General features: G+C 40.1%; 1 protein-coding gene across 1 annotated transcript in view; it reads right to left on the reverse strand.

Annotated features, from left to right (window-relative positions):
* Positions 1 to 10,596: 10,596 nt before the first annotated feature.
* The window catches only part of CCND2 (cyclin D2), a 37,015-nt gene continuing 25,614 nt past the window's right edge, over positions 10,597 to 21,997 (reverse strand). Inside the window, exon 5 of the mRNA XM_036761147.1 lies at positions 10,597 to 16,051. Within this exon, the coding sequence (XP_036617042.1) occupies positions 15,896 to 16,051 (156 nt within the window). The 3' untranslated portion in view covers positions 10,597 to 15,895. The remainder of the gene's footprint in view (positions 16,052 to 21,997) is intronic.

Here is a 21,997-nt window from a genome sequence, read left to right on the forward strand (position 1 = left end):
AGGCAATTTGCCATATCACAGTCGGTCTTGAGTGTTAGCTGAGAGAATTACCAAAATGAGGGGGGAAATGGTTTGAAGACCTGTTTTCAAGCAAATAGGATAAATAAGTAGGATTTTGAAGGAATGTCAGAGTATATTATTTTGTAGGGATGTTCTGGAGCCAGTTTATACTGGATCCGAAGAACTGATTGTTAAATTTTCAGTGTGAGTTTATATATCTCAGAAATAAGCGAACTGCTACAGTCAGGACTTGATTTTGCTTATTGTCTAGACTTACAGTCATAGGGAAAATGTTAATAGTTCAGATTAAACTTGAAAGTGAGTGGTCAGTACGTTTTTTCTTCTGGAGAGCTGGTTGTTAAATATTTACTAGTACACCCCAGATGCTATGTTTGCATTTCTGTAAGGATCTTAAGGTGGGGGGGGGAGCAGTTTTGTTTTCCTCTCCCTCCCCACCAGTTTTAGCAGAATGTAAGTCAGGTGACTGGTTAGAACTAGTTCTAATCAGAGCTCTGGGGTGAAAGGTTAGAGGCTTGTACGCATGCTTAAAAGCACCATTTGAGGACAGCATGACCGGGGGTTGTATCTGGCCAATGAAGAGCCTGGCGGGAGATTCAACGGGGAAAGTCGATAAAAGGATTGGCATCCATCGGAGTCCTTTGTGCTCTCCTGTATTCTGTTCAGGGGACGTGCCCGTTTATTCAGACCGAATAAATGTAAAACATAATTAAAGCGCCCCCGCTTGGGTGGCGTCCTTTCTCATGAGAAAGCAATAAAGTTCCTTTTTGCCTTCTCTCAAGAACGATCTCTGTCTATTTTTAATGTGAGTAGTGGTCTCTGACCCACACAGTATCAAGTAATATTTATGTATGCTCAAAATGCAAGCCCACCTCCATACTGAAAAAGGAGGTAAAGAGGCTAGAAGCATGTATTCTCTACTTTCCAGATCATCAGGAAGAATAAAGCAGTGAGTCAGTCAATAAACATTCGTTAAGTGCCTACTGTGTGCCAAGGCAAGGAGCTCAAAAAATCTAATGGAGGAGATAAAAAGCAAGCCACTAGGTACAAACATGCTGGATAAATAGGAAATAATTAACAGGGGAAAGGTACTAGAATTAAGGGGGATTTGGAAAGGTAGGAAGACAGGAGACGTAGAAGACAGGATTTCATTTGGGTCTTGAAGGTAAGTTCTGTGTAAGAATGGCAGAGAACCACAATAATGTGAAGGAAAATAACAGTGAAACACTGTATATCAGAAGTCTGATACTTGCTGTATTGTTGATGTAGCATTGCTCCCTCCTTAATGAAGGGAGATGGTAGAAGGAAATATAGCTATGGTAGCCAAGACCAACATGTTGATTTGTTTTGCTTGGTTGTACTTTGTTGTGAGGGAGGGTTCTTTTTAGCAATATAATAGGACTGGCCAGTGACCTCAGTTTTTATCTGAGCATGCACAGGGTACTTGACTGATGCAGGCCCCATGTGGATTTTGAAGCATGCATAGATATCTAACCATGTAGTGAAGAGGAATCTTTTTTGGTTAGCTATGGAGCTGCAACTGGGGTGCACTCAAAAGGGGCCTGGCCCTACCTTTGCCCAGTCTCTCTCCTGCCAGCTGCTATTCAGGTGAGGGATAAGGAGGTAAAGGGAGAGGCCCCAGACTTCTTTGTGATGAGTAGGTGACCCATTAAAATGAGGCTCTGTTCTTTACCTTTTTGCATTTTTTTCTTCTATCTTAGGGGAAGAAGATTGGAGGTAAGCTTCAAAAGGACAAGAGAGTGAGCCACTAATAGGTCTGCATATGGAGTAATGTTAGGTTTTGTGACTAGTTGGTCCGGTGCATAGACCCTGAAAAATGACCCTTGAGACCCAGCCAAGTAGTAGCTGAGATGCAAAGACAAGTAGAAGTTAGGCCTCATTTTGGATGTGAACTTGGTGGGACGGTGATCTGAGAGTGTCCCCATGTGCTGAGAAAAGGAAGAGCAATGTTTTTACTTCTATTCTTGCTATATCTACAAAGTAAATATCCCTTTGTAAAAGCTAAGTGATGATAAATGATTAAATGGCACTAAAGTGTTGATTTCTGGTAGCTAACAGTGAGGAGAACACCAGAGCTTGATCCAACACCACTAGAGAAGAATCACCTAACAGAGGGAGTCTAGTGTATGGCTACAACAGAGTGGAAGTAATTGACATGTTTAAAAAAAAAGAGAGAGAGAGAGAGTCGATATATTATTTATTTAATTAATTTAATTAAAATGTTTAATATCTATTCAAGAAGCAATTCTGAATCCCTGATAACTAACTTATAGCAAATTAAGGTAGGAAAAAAAAACCCTAAGACAGTATCTTTTTTAGAAGGAACAAAAATTTCCTAAGGTACAATTACCTAAGGTATCTAAGGTAGTACCTAAGGTACCTAAAATTACCTAAGGTATAAAATCTAATTTTAATCTAATTTTAGACTTCATAAATAACTAATATTGCTAGAGCTATTAAATTAAAATGTTTTTTGAAGGAGAATCAAAAATTAAATGAAGAATAACATGAAATGTCATTCAGAATTTCTAAACCAAAAATTTGATAGTATGAAGATATAAAACATGGTAAGATTTCAATCTCACAAGTAAATGCTTATAAAACTAAAGATCATAATGAATTCTTGACTGTTTATTCCAATGAAAGGCAGCATGATATAGCACAGTGATTCCCATTTAGGAAAGGTGGTCTAAGGGTTTTGCACTAAAAATTCTATGATGGCACCTTAAGCAATAAATATTGCCCAACTATGTTACAAATATACTTTTCTTTTGTGACAATGAGCATGTACAAATTTGAAGCATTATAGGTGTATTTCTGTAGAGATTTGAAACCATGATGATCATGTGCAAAGTGCTTCTAACTAAGCAGAGTATATTCTTGCAGTTTCTCAACTAGTTATCAAATTGTTTCCAAACTGCCACGAGGGTTTGACATTTGAGTGCAAACTGATTCCCAACCAATGGCCAAAGACATAGGCATACCTTCATTTATGCTCTGTACACTACACTAGAATAACTCTCTTGTTCCCCTTTGTTATCCTGTAATCATACCTCATAAAGCTATGTAATCACGTGGTCAAGAAGTAACAAACATGTTCTTGAAGCGTAAATGATTACTGGGCATGAACATTTTAAGTCATCTTGAAACCATCACAGATCATCACAAATGTTCTGCAAAAAAAAACCAAGTCACATATTGCCTCTCATTGCATTATTAAGGCCATTTTTTCCAATTTAAACTTATCTTCTGCTTATGTTTCTATTCTTTTACCTCGTTGGATTTTTTAAATAAACTGGCTGGCAACACCGGCTAGTTGCAGAGTTTCTGTGAGAATGTGGCCAGTGTGCCAGTGGTAGAAAGGAAGGAAATCACATTTGAAGAGATTCTTTCCTTACGAAGGTTGTTTATATACCAATGTTGTTAAAAATGAAGCAGTATATGCAATTTCCCTTTAAGTACATTTATCATTTAACATATAACTTGTCATTAACCAGTAGAAAAGGAAATATTTTATAACCTAACTATACATTTTTATTGATTGGTTGAGTGGCTAAAAAAAAAAAAAGAATATTTCTCAGCAAGAAAGCTTGTAAAATTTCTACTGTTTCTACAATATATTTATATAAACAAACATTTTCACTTTTTCCTTGTGTTAAATCAAAATACAAATACAAACTCGATGTGAAACCAGATTTAAGATTGTATTTGTCTGGTGTTGAGCCAGATACTATAAACCTTTGTTCAAATAAAGAAGTCCACTATTAAAATTAAGTTTATGTATGATTACTATATTATGTTAAACATCTTCCAGGTTGTAATTTATTTCATTAAAAATGCTATTTAAATTCAACCAAACTTAAAAGACAAAGAAATTTAATGTGAAATCTTGCAGATAGTAGTAAGCACATCAAATTTAGCTGGATTACTTCCTTGAATCTTAGGGAATGCCCTGCATATAATATTCATAATTATTAATATAATTTCACAGTTTAAATTTTTATAGTTATAGATAAAACAAAAATGTATTTTAAAAAATTTATAATTGTACAATGTGAAAAAAAAATCTGTGTTGGGGGCAAGAGGAAAATCAAATGTTCCAGGGGTCGAAAAGATGACTGAAGATGGTGAGAAGGTGGAATTGCTTTTTTTTTTTTTAATCATGCTTCTGTTTACATTTCAAAGGAAAATATTTGGCCCAGGAACTGAAGATATATGTGGAGGTGGTAAGAAGTGATCATTGCAATGGCCAACACTGAATCTGTTACATCCAGTGATGTAATGAGCTTGCTACTGACCTCTCAAGGCAGGTAATGGATTAATACAGAATGAGATACACATTTTAGTACATGGTTAGTGTGTAGCTTTGTTTTGCTTGCCTATGCTTATTTGTCATAAGAAAGGGCTTATTTTTATTTCTAATTTTTGAAGTTTTAGGAAGAACAGAGTTTAAGTAATAATGATGTCCCAAATAAGGAAGGAGGATCATTGGAGCATTTAAAAACATACATGCAGAAGAAAACAAAAGTTGGAGGGAGACCAAGGTGGACATCTTTAAAGCTAACATTAAATTTATTATATGCTTTCAAAGGGGGCAAGTTGTTTGTATTAGAGACATGCTGTTTCATGTATAATTGTCTTTTTCTATTCTTCTTTGCATATGGAAATGTTCATGTTAATTGGTACTTGTCCAGTGCAAAAAAAAAAAAGATTCTCATGAGACAGAGAAGGAAATTAGACGCTTGTCCAAATCCCTGTGCTAGCTTCAATATACATTCAGATTTGGACTACCTAAAAGCGTTTCAGCTATTTCAGGGGCTGAAGGAGGCTGCAGTGGCCTGCCATCTCTGGATGGCCTAATGGCCTTGGAAAACTTGAATTTTTGTGGATTGTTTCAGATGAGAGCTACATTTGCGCCATCTAGTGGACTTGACAGGAAGCGTGGCAGTGACCAGTTCCTGGTCTACAAATCTTGGATAAATTGTCCATAGAATAATAGAAACTTAAATCAAACTGTTAAGCTAGAAATAATTATAAATAGAAAATATTTCCAGAGCTGCATTTTAAATAAGCCAATATTAAGTGTTGGTTACATTGGTCAGTCAATAAATATTTATTAAGCATCTATTATGTGTCAGGCACTGTGCTAAATGCTGGGGATACAAAAAGAAAAAAGCAAAAAACAGTCCCTGCCCTCAAAGAGCTTATAATTCAATGGGGAGAGGAAACAAGCAAACAAATATGTACAAACAAACTCTATTCAGGATAAATAGGAAATAATCAAAAGAGGGAAGACACTGGAATTGAGGGGTTGGGAAAGACTTCCTGTAGAAGATGGGTTGTAGTTTGGACTTGAAGGATGCCAGGGAAGCCAGGAGACAGAGATAAATAGGGAAAGCATTCTAGGCATTGGAGACAGCCAGAGAAAATGCCTGGGGCCAGATGATGAAGTGTTTTGTTTGTGGAACAGCCAGGAGGCCACTGTCACTGTCACTGGATGGAAGAACAGAAGAGTACATGTCTGAAGTAAGGTGTAAGAAAGAAGACTGGAAAGGTAGAAGGAGAAGGGGGGTGGCTAAGTTAGGAAGGCCTTTGAAGGCTAAACAAAGGATTTTGTATTTGACCCTGGAGGCTAAAGGGAGTAACTGGGAGTTTATGGAGTGGAGGGGTGACATGGTCAGCCACGTACTTTAGGAAAAATCATTCTGGTGGCTGACTGGAGGATGACTGGAGTAGGGAGAGACTTGAGGCACCAGACCCACTAGCAGGCTATTGCAGTAGTCCAGGTATGAGGTGATGAATCCTGCCCTAGAGGGGTGGCAGTGTCAGGGGAGAGAAGGGGACATATTTGAGAGATGCTACAAAAGTGAGATGGGTAGACCTTGGCAACAGATTGGATATGGATGGTGAGAGATAGTGAGGAGATGAGGATGATGCCTAGGAACTAATAGGAAAAGCAGGAGTGGGGGAAAGTTTAGGTAGAAAGATAAGAACTTCAGTTTTGGACATGTTGAGTTTACGATGTCTACTGGACATCCAGTTTGAGATGTCTGAAAGGCAGCTGGAGATGCAAGATTGGTAGTCGGCAGAGATAAGGCAGTTTAGGTCGATTGGAGAATCATCAGCATAGAGATGGTAATAATGGGAGCCAATATATGAATGAGATGAGGGAGAATCATACAGTGGCAAGCAGAGATGATTGGCTATTTAATTTACTGTCTTCCTAAAGGTTGGTTCAATTTTCTGGCCAACCAATCTCAGTGTTCTTTGTTATTTTTTTAACATTTCTTTTATTATTTTCAATGAACAAATATTTATTTTCCATACCTTCCATTGTCCTCTTCCCTTCCTCCATGGTGGGGAGAGGGAAAACCCCTTGTAACAAATTTGCATTGAAGCACAACAAATTACTGCATTGGACACATTTACACGTGTATGTATGTCTCATTCTACATCTTGAGTGTGTCACCTCTCAGGAAATGGGTAGCATGTTTCATTATCAGTTCTTTGGTATCATGTTGGTTCCTGTAATGCTCAGAATTCTTAGGTCTATCAGTCATTTGTCTTTACAATGTTGTTGTTGGGGTTCTACTTACCTTCCTCTGAATTAGTTCATACGGGTCTCCCCAGGTTTCTGATACTGTCTCATTTGTCATTTCTTAGGGCACAAGAGCATTCCATTCATACACCGTGACTAAGGTCTGAATGATTCAGCCGTTCTCCAATTGATCTAGTTCCTGCTGGACTGATTTCCAGTTTTGCCTAAAGTTTTTGTCAAATGGTCTCAGGGTCTTTTGTCTGAACTTTTATACTGTGGGACTTTCTGGGGGAAAGAGACCAGAGCCGGCAGAGGGACAAGGAGAGACAGTGAGGGCTACCAGACATTCTTCTAGATTCATTCATCTCCAGCTGCAGCAGTACTTGAATGGTAATTTCAGATTTCATTCAAATCTTGTGGTTCTCTGAATTTGGCCAGACAGCCTTCTGTCCAACTGTTTTTGAAGTTACCTCCTCTTGGAGTATTTAGCTTTTTTAACTTTTCGGTGAGGGAAGGTAGCTTGATATAGTGTAAAGAGTGACGCATTAAGCAGACCTGAGTTGAAACCCTCTCTCTGACACTTACCATTGAGTTACTCTAGGCAAATCACTTGAGTTTGTTTCTAGATCTGTAACTGGGGACACTCTGCTATCTCCCAGGATTGTTATGAGGCTCAAATGAAGTGATGGTGATGTATACAATGGTCCTCATTACATTTATAACATACTTTGCAAACTTTGAGACATTATATAAATAATCAATTATTTTATTCTTTAGCCCCATCCCAACTTCCCAAATTAAATTGTTCAGAACTTGGTTTCTAATGCTTTATGGTGAAGCATAAAACCCCCATGAAAATTTCTCTGAAGATTTCGGAATCCGTGTAAAACTCCCCCAGAAAGTATGATCTATTTTTAGGTTCCATGAGGCTTTAGTACTGTGTACTCCATTTGCACAATGTTGAAATTTGCACTTAACAAATTTACTTTTCAAGTATTCTTCAACTAGTCTCATATACCTGTGTACCAATTCCCTATTCAGATTGAAAACTCATTGAGGGTTGGGACCATGTCATCCTGTTTCTTTAATATTCCCTCAGAATGCCCAGTACAAAGCATGGGAGTTCATAATTGTTATTAGTTGACTTTCTTTTGGTCTTCTGTGGTTACTGGAGATGTTAGGACTTTTTTTTTAGTAATAATAATTCATACGTATATAGCATGTTGAGTGGCAGGGAGCTGAGCCTGGAGTCAGGAAGACCTGAGTTCAAATCTAGTCTTAGATACTGAATGACCCTGGTCAAGTCTCTAGACCTTTTTGCCTCAGTTTCCTTAACTGTAAAAAGGAAATAACAGCACCTACCTCACATAGTTGTGAATATCAAGTGAAATATTTTTTAAAGCTCTTAGCATAGTGTCTAGCACAGAGTAGCTACTATACAGGGTGATCCTAAAGTCTGGACACATAGGCAAAAATGCATATCTTCAAGAAATGAAATGGCTGAGATTTTCAACAACATTTTATTTAATTGAATATTAACAAATAACATCTTCCATATAATTTCCAACATTTGTGATGCAAAGATTGATGCGCTTTGCAAGGTTCACACGAACTCGATGCGATAACTCAATAACTCCACACTGCCGTCAGTTTTAGCACATTCGCTCTTGGGATATGAATATGAAATCATGATATTATTTGTTAATATTCCAATTAAATAAAGTATTGTTGAAAATTTCAATCATTTCATTTACTGAAAATATGCATTTTTGTCTATGTGTCCAGACTTTAGGAACACCCTGTATAAATGTTTATTCCCTTCCCCTTCCCAGGGTAACACAGTAGATAGAGGACTACCTTTGAAATCAGAAAGAACTGGGTTCAAGCCCTGCTTCTGGCACCTATAAACTGTCACTTAACCTCTCAGTGCCCCAGGTAACTTTCTAAGATTGTAAGAATCCAATGAGCAGGGGAGAGTTTCTTACAGGAGTAAGTACCTATATGGAAGCTTTGATTTCTCCTCCTTCACCTCATCAAAAATACAATACACTTCCATACTCACATATGTATGTAACACTAAGATTTGCAAAACACTTTCTCGGCAATGACCATCTTGCTAAGTTAGGAAGTGCGAGTCTTATGCTATTCCCATATTACAGATGGGGAAACTGAGACAAGTTAAATGACTTGCTCAGGGTGGCACAACCAATATCAATCAGAACTAAAATATGAGCCAGTGTCTCTGGATTCCAAGTTCAGCTCTTTTAGCACCACAGCGGCCTGCCTAGTAGAGGGGGAATGATTTGGTATAATATTGGACTTGGCCATGAAAGAAGTGTGCTTAAAATATTGAAAAATATCCTCTTTTGGTGGTACCTCTTACTTCAAAAATTGGTGACTTCATCAGAGTGGGTGTTCATTTTCCTGATCAAGATCATGGTCCTGCTATTTCTGAGTTACTATGGCTGAAAAATTCATTACTACAAACAACTTGTTGAACCTTTTTTCTCAACATGATTAGTTTGGTTCTTAGATGACAGATATTTGGTCTAAAATTGGAGTCATTTACAGATTTGTAGGCATACTTGGCAGGAGTTCTTCACCTGCAGTCTGTGAACCAATTTTTAAAAAAGATATTTGAATACCTATATTTCAGTATATTTGGTTTCCTTTGCAATTTGATTTTATTTTATGCATTTAAAAACCTTATTCTTGGAAAGAGTCCATAGATTTCATGAGATTACCAAAGGGGTCATGACCCAAAAGAGGTTAAGGACTGTTCTAGAAATTGTATGCTGCTGGCACAGCCCCTCAAGAACTTAGGACCAAGTTGATGCCAAGGCACTGGAATAGGACTCTGAATTAATTTTAATTTATTCAGACATTGTCTTGTTAAATGCACTGAAGCCAGGCAAAACTAAAATAAAAACATTAAGGGAACAAGGGGAATTATAGAACCGAAAAGAAAATAAATTTTCATACTTAAATAACACTGAGACCATCCACTTTTAAAGTCCTACTCTAGTGCCTCATTGGGGAATATAGTTGACCATGTATTCTTGAAAAGTATGCTAGTGGATTACAAGATCTGGAAGGTCTTACCCAAAAGCTTTGGGTATAGGCCTGATGATGGTACATGTCTTTCGTCTGAGGACCTCTTCACCAAGTAGGCTTTAGGTGATATATATTTCAGCTTCAGCAATGACTGAAGATCATTTGTAAAGTCTGTGGTGTTGGCACAATTACCCACAATAAGAAAAATTAAAGATTCTTGAGAGAGATACAATGGATACTTGGAGTATATATAGGTAATCCAAACATCCTATAATTGATGGGATTCCTGGAGAAGCAGGGGAAACACGCTCAAAGACAAAAGGGTCTCTGTTAGTCTATCAGCCTTTAGGTTGGTGTAAGGGTCAAACTATTTACATTAAAGAGTGGGACTCCCTAAGATAGAAGTTTCAGCACAGAGGTTAGGCTTGAACTGATGAATAATGGAAGAGAGCCGAGTCTAGATTATAGAAGCAGTAAGGTAGATGGTTCCAAGGATGCAGACCTGATATCCACTCTGATGAAAAGTGAAGCCAGTGTGCCTAGAGATGTCATGTAAACCTCATGCAGGTCTCATGTTAAATAAAAAACAATAACAAAGGCAGAAGTGACTATAAGGACAATTTTTAAGCCCTGGTAGTATCTGCTATCTATTTGCCTTAAGAGGATGTTTTTGAGTGGTGGAGTTAAGCAAAATGGCCACATTGTCACTGAAAGAAAAAAGTGTTAATATTGTAACATTTTGACCTAAGTGCCCACCCCCATGAAATACATTTAATGTGTCCCCCAGGGAGTTATATGTCATTCAAGAAGTATTTTTTGTTAAGTACATGCCCCAAATTTGATGGCCAGAGCCATTAAGAGAGGTGCAAACAATTTCAAAATGGGTGTAATTGATGGTAGAATTCTGTTCTTAGGACTGCTGATCTATGAATTATGAGTCAAGATGGCCAGAGAATTTAGGTCATGGTGAGTTTATTGTCCATACAGCATACCTAATTGCATCCAAAACCATTTCTCAAATCCAACTTCAAACTAGTCGGAAGAACAAGTTATTAATTTTAAAAACACTGAACAAATCAGCCTTCGTAAGAGGCAATCGGCTACACGTCACAGTCTGATCCAATAACTCAACCTCATACACTTTCTCTAGACTTTGTTCACATGGAGCATGTCTATGACAGCCACTCTCTGGCATCCCCCCACCTCTACAACAACCATGCCTCTTAAAGAGCCCATTGTGAGAGAAGAAAGTTAAAATGATGCGGCATCACACTCATTAAAGCAGAAAAAAAAAAGTTCAAGACCGGAAACTCTGCAACTGAGTTAACTGAGGTACGTGGTAATGGAACATAATGGAAAAAATCCAGTGGCCTGGTATTTGATGGGAATTTAAGAGTTGCCAAATTATGGGCGGTGGTCAGAAGCAAGAAACACATCTGTTTTATTAAGGGCAGGGGCTTGCCAGAATATTTAGGATGCTGTAAAGAGTATAGTCTTCAAGGACTTTTGTTCAACCCTCTCTCCCACCAAAGTGGGCTGTATGGCAAGGGTAAGCTAGGGCTACAAGATGTAGCAAAATCATATATTTAGTTATTTTACAACAGGGAGCCAAAAATCAGTAACATACAAATGTACAGAAGTAGTTCTTATTGAATTAAAGATATTTTTGTTTAGAGTCCAAAATCATTTGATGCTACAAGGTAGATGACATAATTCAGTTCCTCTTGAATTCTTGCACCCAATTTAATGTAAATATGGTAACATCTCCAACATCCTTTGAGTTTCATACTAGTAGACCTCTATTTATTCTATACTGAATATCATTTCTGGAGGGGGTAGGGAGAATGGGTGGGGCATTATAGTCTTAGCTTTAATTTACCCCCCTTTAAAGCTATGTACAGGGTTGGACTACTTCAAAGGCTGAACTATATCAGGAGAAATCCTGCTGTCCTGAAGTCTGGTCAATCTCAAGATGGCATGCTCAAATATTCTCTCCATCCTCATCTTCCAACCCATTTTTTTTAAATTTAGAAAAGTAATATTTACATGTTATAAGGTGCAATCGGTCATTTTCTTCTCAATAGCCCTACTCAGAGTCATATAGAATAAGAATTCTGCTCCTTCTCTAAGGAAGCCCCCAAACTAAGGTACTACAGTGTCTTTTGTATGGACATCAGGACATAATCTAAACAAATTCTCAAGGTTCTGAACTAAGCAAAAATATAGTTTCTTCTTGAGGGAACCCCAGCATGCTGCAGAGAGCATGTGGTATCAGAGCCAGGTCCATCTTCTGACCTAGCTGTTTAAATCTCTGCCCTGGGGACACAACCCTCTTGGCCCTCATTGCATCCAGTGAGGGGCTCCCTGACTTAGCTAATAAGGGAGGCAGAAAAAGGTCTTTCCTGTGGATTAAATGGACATACTATTTGTAGACATTGTAAGCTGTTTGAAAGTTAACTCCCCAGAGCATTCCCCAGGGGTTGGGCTTCCATGGAACGTATTTATCCTTTTTTTCCCTCTTGGGAGGAGTCCTGTGTGTTCATGGTGGTGGGGAGAGTCCCTACCTCCAGGTTCCTCAGCTTTTATGAACCTGTATTATATCATATTATGCTACTGTACTGTATTTGGCGTTTTGTTTCTTAAGGATTGAACTAAACTGGACGGAAAGCACCAAGATGCAAAAAATGAAGTCTAAACAGCTCTCAATCGAGGGGACAGAAAGGAAGAAGGAAGAATGGTTAAAAGTGAAAAAAAAATTGGTGGCACAACTCTTTTGATGGGATTAAGGGACAAAGGAATAAGCTAAAGTTAATGGGCAATCTGGAGCCTGGAACAGAAGCTTCTCCTAAACAAACAGTGTCAAAGGAGAAAGTTTCTTAACCAAGGATTCTTTACTCTGCGTAAGTGTGCCTCCGCAAAACCTATTTCATTACACAGGCCTATATGATTTTTTTTTTGGAGGGGGGAAAGCAAGGCCAATTGGGGTTAAGTGACTTGCCCAAGGTCACACAGCTAGTAAGTGTGTCAAGTGTCTGAGACTGAATTGGAACTTAGGTCCTCCAGACTCCAGGGCCCGTGAGGCCTATGTTATATTAAAAGTAAAAAGGGAAAGGGAAAGGAAAAGCTTGCTCCAGAAAAGCTGGGTCTGGGAAGTGGGGGTAGGTTGAGAACAAGTACCCAATTTCTTGCCCCTTCCCCATTTGACAATTGTTGTTTCAAAGTCTCTTCATTGTGAATTTTAAAGTGATCCCGTCTCACTTATATAAAGACCCTGCCAAAATGAATAGGGGCTGGCTTACTGATTGGATTTTGTGCCTTCATTTGAGGGATGAGAATTCCCCCGAGAAATTCCTTTTAATCGAAGAATCTTTCTGAAAGCCCAGTGTGACGGAATCATTCACAAGAGGGAAGCAGTATATCTTTCCCTCTGAGATTCTGTGGAAACAAATTCTAATCACTGACGGCTCTTACCGGACTTACAGTCTTTCCCTTTGGGTCTACCCTAGAGCCCTAAGCTATCCCAAGTTCAGGTTGGGTAAATAAGACCTAAATCCTCCATGTGAAATTTGTTTGCTTAGTACCCACTGGCAGAGGACCTTGGTTTTTGCTAGTCGTAGGAAGAACTATCACCATAAAATTACATTCAGGGTTTGGTGTTTGGCATTTTGTGGGCCAGAGATTGGGGAAGGAGAGAGAGACCCTTTGCAAAAGACCCTGCATGAACAGAATGGCTAAGGGGAAGGCTTTTTCTCTTTAAAGGCATGCAAAATATGGATTTGCAAACAAGCTGCCAAGGTCAATTTTTAATTCTCTCTTCCTAACACCTGGTCAATGAAGGTGAACCAAACTTCTAAATCCACTGCATAGCAGCTGGTGCATAAATATATGCCCTAGAGAGACTCCATGGGGTTCAATGTATTTTTTCCACTATGATGATGAGAATACTTAAGTCAAAATGGGAGCCTAAATCAATGTCCTCGTGGTCAGAAATGGTTCTTGAGGGACAAGGTGCCCCCTTTCTAGGCTAGAGTGGCCCTGTCTTCTTTCTTCCGGGGAAGGAAGAGATCATCTCCCATCTCCTATATCGAGGATTTGAAAAGGCTCCTCAGCAGAAGGTTGTGAGGTATTAGGAAAAAAGAATGTGAACCTTTTATTTTGTATCCAGTAAACCTGAGGTAAAGTAGATGCCATTTTTGCAGAATATGAGCAGGAAAAAAAATGAATACACCATCAGAGAAAAACAAAAGGTAGACACGGGCTTTTCCAGTAAATCACAGAACTCATAAGCTCAACTTAACCACCTGCTTCAGGATTTCAAATTTAAGCCGTAAAATAATATATTATCAAAATGTTTATAAAATAGCAGCACACTCAGTGAAACATTACAGCTAAGTACTGTTAATGTGGATAAAAATGAAGGATCGTAGCTTCTTAGCAGCGCAAACAACAACAACAAAAAAAAAAACCCCAAACAGATAAAAACAAATGAAAGATACCCTAAGATTTTTAAAGATTGCATTTTCAACCCTCATATGGCCAGACATAAGTCTGTTTATAAAATAATGCTTCAAAGTAGCCCATTACGATTTCTTTTAAAAAATGCAAACAATATTTCAAACAACAGCTCCATATGCCCGCATCACCTGTTAATATAACTGTGCAAAATTTTTTTCTGCTGATGCAACGCCTTTGCTCCCTCTTTGAAACAAAGCGGGAAAAAAAAATTCAAGTACACTGAATACAATTTTGTAATAAAATTAACCACCACCCCGCTCCCACCCCCCCCCCAAATAAAAGGAAAAAAAACAAAACACAACACTGCGCCCCTGGTGTTCAGTCACCTGACTTTTTGCACTAACAGTAATTTTTCTTTTAAGGCCCAAAGGAGAAGTGTGCAGGTAGGTGTATTAAGATCCTTCTGTGACACAGGAATAACATTTTTTCCTTTGGAATTTCATCAGGAATGTTGTGATGGGAATGTCACCTGAATGGGGTGTCTCTCATCTTCTAGCATTCATGCAGGAGCTACTGAGAGAGTATATCAGATGCAATCTAGAAACAATACTACAGTCTGGTGCGGGGGGAGAGGAGGACTGCATTTTTCAACCCCTCTCTATCCTTTATTCCACATGATTTTCATAAACCATCCCATTTATCCCTCAAGAATAATTTTCAAAGTGCTTTTTGAATGGAATGGTTTATAATAATGCTGAGCTGTGGATAAGAAATGTTAATCAGTCCATGGAATTAATTTGGACTGGTGAAGGATGTGAAGACCTCATCACCCTTATTACTGCAGCAATTCAGACTCTGGTCCTGTTTTTCTGCCCTAAAACACGAGCCCTGGGAATGGCCCCAAACTGGGCTTTTCCTTACACCAACCATGTGGTGCTGTTGTCAACGGTGGAGTGTGTTTCAAGGAGGAGCGACATATCACACCCAGAAACCGATCACCTGTATCTGCCAGGCAAAATAAAGCCTCTTCTTTTTTTTTCCTTGGCAGCAGCTGCTGCAAATGGGAGGAGGCACAACTAACTCAGAGAAATCCAACATACATTCCCAATTAAACCGAAGGCGACTTAAGAGCCAAAGAACTTTTGCATCCAGAATGGTTCAATTGCATCAGAGATAATTATCTTTCTGTGTTGCCCCCTCACTGCCTCCTCATTTCCCCAACCCCATTAGTCCATTGCTTTGCAATCTAATTAAACCATGAATCACATAGTTCTTTTCTCCCATCTAAATCGGGGATGTATGCACTAGTTCGTAATATGGAAAAATAGAGTATAATCTGCTTTGTTCCCACATCTGCAGGCATACATTTTCTCTAGCTACTTTGTATGCTTTCATATAAGCATTTTACTACACATAACCAAACAGTATCTTGTCACAAAGATCATGATTCCCTTCTTTTTAACATTATAGGCACCAAATATTTTTAATAGTTCAACTTTTTTTTTTGTAGCCTTCTTTTTCTCTTTTCTAAAAGACCCTTAAATATTTCTAGGTGGGAGTAGATTAAAAAAAGTTTTGTTCTAAAAAAAAACACACACATACATACACACACATACAAACAAAACAAAACAAAACAAAACCGCTCGAAGTAAGAAAACGCTCAAATGGGAGTCTGGAGAGCAAGGACTACTCTCTCACTCTTTCTCTCTCTCTCTCTCTCTCTCTCTCTCTCTCTCTCTCTCTCTCTCTCTCTCTGTTTCTCTCTCTCTCTCTCTTTTTCTCTCATTTTCTCTCTCTGCATTGGCATCCTCACAGGTTGACGTCCCTCACATCTGTGGGGGTGCTGGCTTGATCCAGTTCATCCACCGTCTTTGTAGGATTCCTCTGCTGTTCCTCTTGTCGGACTTGCCTCAGATTGTTCACCAACACAGCCTCGATCTGTTCTTGGCAGGCTTTCAGGCAATCCTAGAAGAAAGGGGATGTGAAATGGAAGATAAGTGAGTGAATGATACCCTGCCGTCTGCCATGAGCTCAAGTCAGTAGGTACAGGTGAACCACATCCAAAGGCATCTAAAGAACTGACATGTGATGGCTTAGCTATTGTCAGAAACTTTGAAAGATCATGGAGCTCAGCAGTACAAGGGCAGGAGGGTGTTAAGCTTCAACAAAATAACACTTTGCAAACTAAAGGGCAGTGGGCTTGACTTTTTGGTCTCGGCAAAATTCTAGGAAACTTATATCTGACAAAATATTCTAATGGGTAACATGGAGGAAGGTGGCAACAGACAATGGTATAGTTAGAGGCAGCTGATTAGATGAAGGAATCCAAAGCAGATATCCATTTACAAATGGATGTCAAGCAGGAAGGAGGTCTCTTGTGGTGTGTCCCAGGGATCTGTCCTTTGCTCAGAGCAATTCAACATTTTTATCCATGACTCAGAAAAAGCAATACAAAATATGCTTGCCAAGTTTTCAGATGACATACAGCTGGGAGACTTACTAGATAATATAGTGGGATGAGAAGAAGAAATCAGCATGTTAGAATAATGGGTCAAGATAACAGGCAATGAACTTGGAATCTATAGGTTTCACAGAGGTTCAAAACATCAATTTAACAAGTATGATATACAGGAGGCATGGCTAGAAATAGTTCCTATGAAAAAAATCTGGATTTAATGGAACGAACACTCAGTACAGGACAGCTAGGTGGCACAGTGGGATGGAGCACTGGGCTTGAAATCAGGAAGACTCATCTTCATGAGTTCAGACACTTATGGCTGTGTGACCCTGGGCAAGTCATTTAACCCTCTTTGCCTACTTTTCCCTATCTGTAAAATGAGTTGGAGAAGGAAATGGAAAACCATGCCAGCATCTTTGCCAAGAAAACCCCAAGGGGGTCACAAAGAGTCAGAAGTGGGATAATACTACTGCATATAAAATGGGAGCGTATAACTTCTATGTATATTGACTAGTATTAAAGAGAAAGCTTCTTATAGGAAAGGGAAGAAGCATTTATTAAGTGTTCTCTATGTGCCAAGCACTTGCAAATATTATCTCATTTGATCCTCACAACAAATCTCATTTTATAGCTGAGGAAAGTAAGGCAGACAGAGGTTAAGTGACCTGCCCAGGGTCACACAGCTGTCTGAGGCTGGATTTGAACTCGTCTTTCTGACTATTATCTCCTTCTAGGGAAAGGGCTTTCTTTCTACTACTTTATTATGGAAAAAATGCTGGACTACTGGGTTCAAATCCTGCCTAAGGCATTTAGTGGCTGTGTGACCACGGGTAAGTAGTATAAGGAGTGTCAACCTTAGTTTCTTTATCTGAAAAACAGGAGTAATTTTTTCAGTCTTCCCTGCTGGAGAGGAGAGGGGAAGAATGTTTAAGTCAAGCCCCTGTAAACATTTTGTAAAGGCTGCAGCAATGTCAGACCATTTTGAAGAACCTGTCTAGGAATCATGACTTAAGGGACTGTGGTAGTTTTTTCAGAGATGATGAATTGGGGTGGGGGGGGGGTATTGCTGGGCAAAACTCCAGAAGGCAAATCTTTATTTATTAGCTGGCATGTAGTACTGTGAAATGTTAACCGCACCAACTGTAAACAGCCCTGACGGCTGTGACCCAGAGATCTCGCCGGTGAGGTGACAGAGGAACCAATGCCAAAGCAGAATAGAGTGGGGGGGGGGGTGTCTAGGGGAGTGGGTTGGCAGTTTCAAGGGAGAGGTAGAAGTGAAGAGAATTAGGGAAACGTGGATGCAAACATCACTCTAGCGATGAAGAAAGGACTCTTGTCAGGAGCAGGCATTCTATCAGAGGGACAGAATTAGGAATGATGGCAGGGATTCACCAACAGGAATATTTTGGCTTGATAGAAGAATTAGAACTGTCCAGAAGTGGAATGGACTGGCTTCTCCATCAAGGAGATGTCCAAGTCAAGGTGGATGATGACCTGCCAGCCACGTAGAGAGGAGGTTATTGTTCAGGTATGGAGATGCCAAGAGGCAGTCTCCTAGTTTGAGATTCCATAAATCTAAGTCAGGAAGAGAAAAGTTCATGATGTCTAAAGCAGACACAAGTGACTTCACTCCTCTGGGCCTCAGTTTCCCTATCTATAAAATAAGGTGGACAGAGGGGCTTATGATCTCTAAGGTCCCATCTGGCTCTAAATCCTGAGGGGAGTCACACCATGATAGAATTTTCAAGCTATGAAAGGAGAGTTGGAGACTAACATCCCTCCTTCCCCCATTTTAAGAGAAAAATTAACAGGAGATGAAGCTGGGATCAGAACTCAGGTCTCCTGCTTCTCAGTCCAATAGTATTTTCACTACCTCATTCTGCCTCTTTCTCGGCTTGCACATGTCATCTTAGACAGGTGACATCTACAATGCTGGGGACTCAAGGCAAACTTCCAAGTCTCACGATCTCAGACCCCCTGCCCCCCAGCCCCATTCCCTTTTCACCGCCCCCCCCCAATCGCTCCCCCTTCCCTCCCTCGGCTCAAATCCCTGACAGCCATGATGTTTGTGATCTCCGGCTCATTACATGGGCTTCTCACTTCCTCCACTTGCTGGCTTCCCCTCCGCCCATGAATGGGGATGACGGAACTTTACCATTAGCCCTCAGTGTTAACTGTGTCTCTTCTTTGTCATCACACACGCACAGCACTCCACTGGGGAACAAAAACCTGAATAAACCCCCACAGCAGCTGCCAACTCGGGCAAAGACAACTTAGGAAACCCTTTTTTGGCCCTTTTCTTCCGAGGCTGATTGGCCTGACGTTCTCTTGCATACAAAATGTGGCCCAGGGGAAAAATAAGGCAGGAGAGAGAAACCTGGAGCTCACTCTTTCCCCTCCTAACCAGCCCCATTCCTTCTGTCCCCCTCCTCTTCACCTCCCCCCCAATCCACTACACGTCTCAGAAGTTCAGAAAAACAACAACCGTGGCCTGGAGAAGCGTGCTCTGTGTGTGTTTAATGAAAGGCTGACTATATTGGGGAAAAAAGGTCCCTCTCAAACCTTTCAGGGACCCATGTTCCCAAATGTCCTGAGGCAGAGAAAGAAACAGGGAGGGCCATTTCTAACATAATACGCCCGCCTTTAGCCCTGTGATAGATACACACCACAAAGGACAGGGATAGGAAGGATGGGAGAACTCTTGACGGAGATATGGGGCGGTGACGCTGACCTTAAGAGGTCCTTGAGGACCACATATGGTCAGACTTCAAGAGCACATTTCTCCCCCACTGCTGCTTTAGCTGGCACAGTCCATCTTTAGTAACTTCCCGATTACATATGTGTGTATATGTATATGTACACACATACACAATGTAATATTTGGATTTAAATATCTATATTTATTTATAGATATATATGTGTATACACACACATACACACGCACACACACAAATGTTAGCTATTATTAACTGAAAGAGCCACAGAGCTGAATAGTGGGCTAGGGTGGCATTACAGAATTACCTTTCTGAATAGCTAATGCTTACATAGTGCTTACTACGTGATGGGCACCTTGCCGAGCACTTTACAATTATCACCTCTCTTGACCCTTACAACAGTCCCAGGAGGTAGGTACTAGTATTATCTCCAGTTTACAGATGAGGAAGAATGAGGCAAACAGGGGTTAAATGACTTGTCCAGGGCTACCCAGCTGGTAAGCGTCTGAGGCCAGATCTGAACTCAGGCCCAGCGCTCTATCCATTGTGCCACCTAGCTGAAGACATTTAAAAAGGAGACATTTTGGTCAGTCCCAGGGGGCTGAGTATGTATGGTTTAGTTCATGAGGTAGGAACAAGGTGTTTCCTGGTGGGATTCCCTGCGGCAGAGACGCTTTGCATTTCTGCCCTAACAAACCTCTCCTAGTGTCCTCCCATTAGTCCTCATTTCCACCCCCACACTATTCGGTTTAACAGGTTATAGAAAGGTGATAGTATTTCTGTAGTGCTCTAAGGTCTTTACATATGTTAACTTCTTTCAGTCTTACAACAACTGGTGAGGTTAGGTGCTACCATTATACCATTTAACACAAGTGGAAACTGAGGCTGTGACTTACACTGGTCACCCAATGATGTGAGGCAGCTTGAACTCAGGTCTTCCTAGTACCATGTACCTCACTGCCTCACCAAAGTCAATCAGGGCGACTTCTGGATTCAGACGTCCTTATGTGCCCGACCAACGCTAAGAGTTACCTTTTCTCTGTTTAAAAAAAAAAAAAAAAAGGCCAAGGGTCCTTTCTCTTTCCATCTGGACAGCAAAATGGCAGTGTTGTTCCATAAAGGCAACAAAAGCAGCCTGATGACTATCTGGGGTATTAATTTTCCTATCTCCCTCATTCTGCCTTGGGGGGCAAACGAGGCCCAGAAGAGGACATGTCCCTGAAGGAGTCCGGGTGGGTGGAAGGCCTACTGTCCTTACTATAGAATGGCTGAGAATTCAGGAGTACCAAAGGACCCTGGTGAATGTCCAGTCCGATGCATATTCCATAAGGAAGCCTCACTCTAGCAAGTTACCATGTAGCCTTGGCTTGAAGACCTCCAAGGACAGGGAACTCACTGCTTCTGGTGGTCCCAGCTCACTCTCCTTATGGATAGGTCTCGCTGTTAGGAAGTTTTCCCTAACATCAAGAACTTAAATTTGCCTCTTTGCCATTCCATCTAATCCCTCTTCCACACAAAAATCTTTCAGAGACTTGATGGGAACTATCTGGTCTCACTGGAGTCTCCTTTTCTCTAGGCTTACCAGCCCTAGTCCCTTACACTTGGGCATGGGGCATAGACTTAAGGCCCCATGCTATGCTGACGGCCCTCCTCTGGACTCTGGAGATGTGCTTCCTTAAACTGCGACATCCTGAACTGAACATAATACTCCAGAGGCTGCCTGACCAGGGCAAAATGCAGAGGGGTTATTGCTCCTTATTTCTAGAAGCTCTGCCTCTCTTATAGTAGCCCGTGATCACACAACATTAGTTTTGGTTGCTATTATAATGCTAAAGCGCTGTACTTGGAGTCAGGAAGATTGGATCAGAAACATTTAGCTGTGTGACCCTGGGAAAATCTCTTAAACCCTCCCAGCCTCAGTTTCTTCATCTGTAAAATAGGAATAATGATAGCTCCTGCCTCACCCCAGGTGACTGTGAGGATCAAATGAGACAGGGTGCTTGGCAAACCTTAAAGGATTTTATAAATGCTAGCTATTATTATCATTACTGAGTTTGAGGTCCACTAAAACCTCTAGATCGTTCCCCCCCACTAAGACACTGCTGCCATACTTTCTCTATTGTGCATTTGTGAAGTTGACTTTTTGAACCCAAGTGTAAGACTTTACATTTATCCCCATTAAATGCAATCTATTTAGATCCAGCCTGATGCTTTAGCCAATCAAGATCTTTTTGGATTCTGAATCTGTCATGTAGAACATTAGTTATCTCTCTCAGCTTGGGGTCATCTGTAATGGAAAGGCATGCCATCCATAGCTAAAATCAAGTTGTTGATTTTAAAAAGGCCTCAATAGTTGAGGGCCCACCTCAGCAAACTTTACTCAAGAGCTCCTGACAAGCAGACATCACTGTTTGAAGGGCAGCCATATAACCGGGTCTGAATTCATTATCTTTTAGCTCATCTCTCTCTCTCTCTCTCTTTCACAAGAACAGTAAGAAATACTTTATCAAATTTTTTCCCCCTGAAATCAAGGCAAACTCTAGATTCCCTCCATCTTTCAGTTATTAACCCTGTCAAAAAAGGGAATAAGGTTAGTCTAATATGAGCTGCTTTTTAAGAAAACGTTTTATTGATGACTTCTTAAAAAACAACAATAAAAAAACCATGACTTGTTCTTGAAGACATGCTGGATTTTTGTAATCACTGCTTCCTTTTCTGGATTTTCGTTAGCCATTTCTT

The sequence above is a fragment of the Trichosurus vulpecula genome, chromosome 5, assembly GCF_011100635.1.
Source record: "Trichosurus vulpecula isolate mTriVul1 chromosome 5, mTriVul1.pri, whole genome shotgun sequence".
Lineage (NCBI taxonomy): Eukaryota > Metazoa > Chordata > Mammalia > Diprotodontia > Phalangeridae > Trichosurus > Trichosurus vulpecula.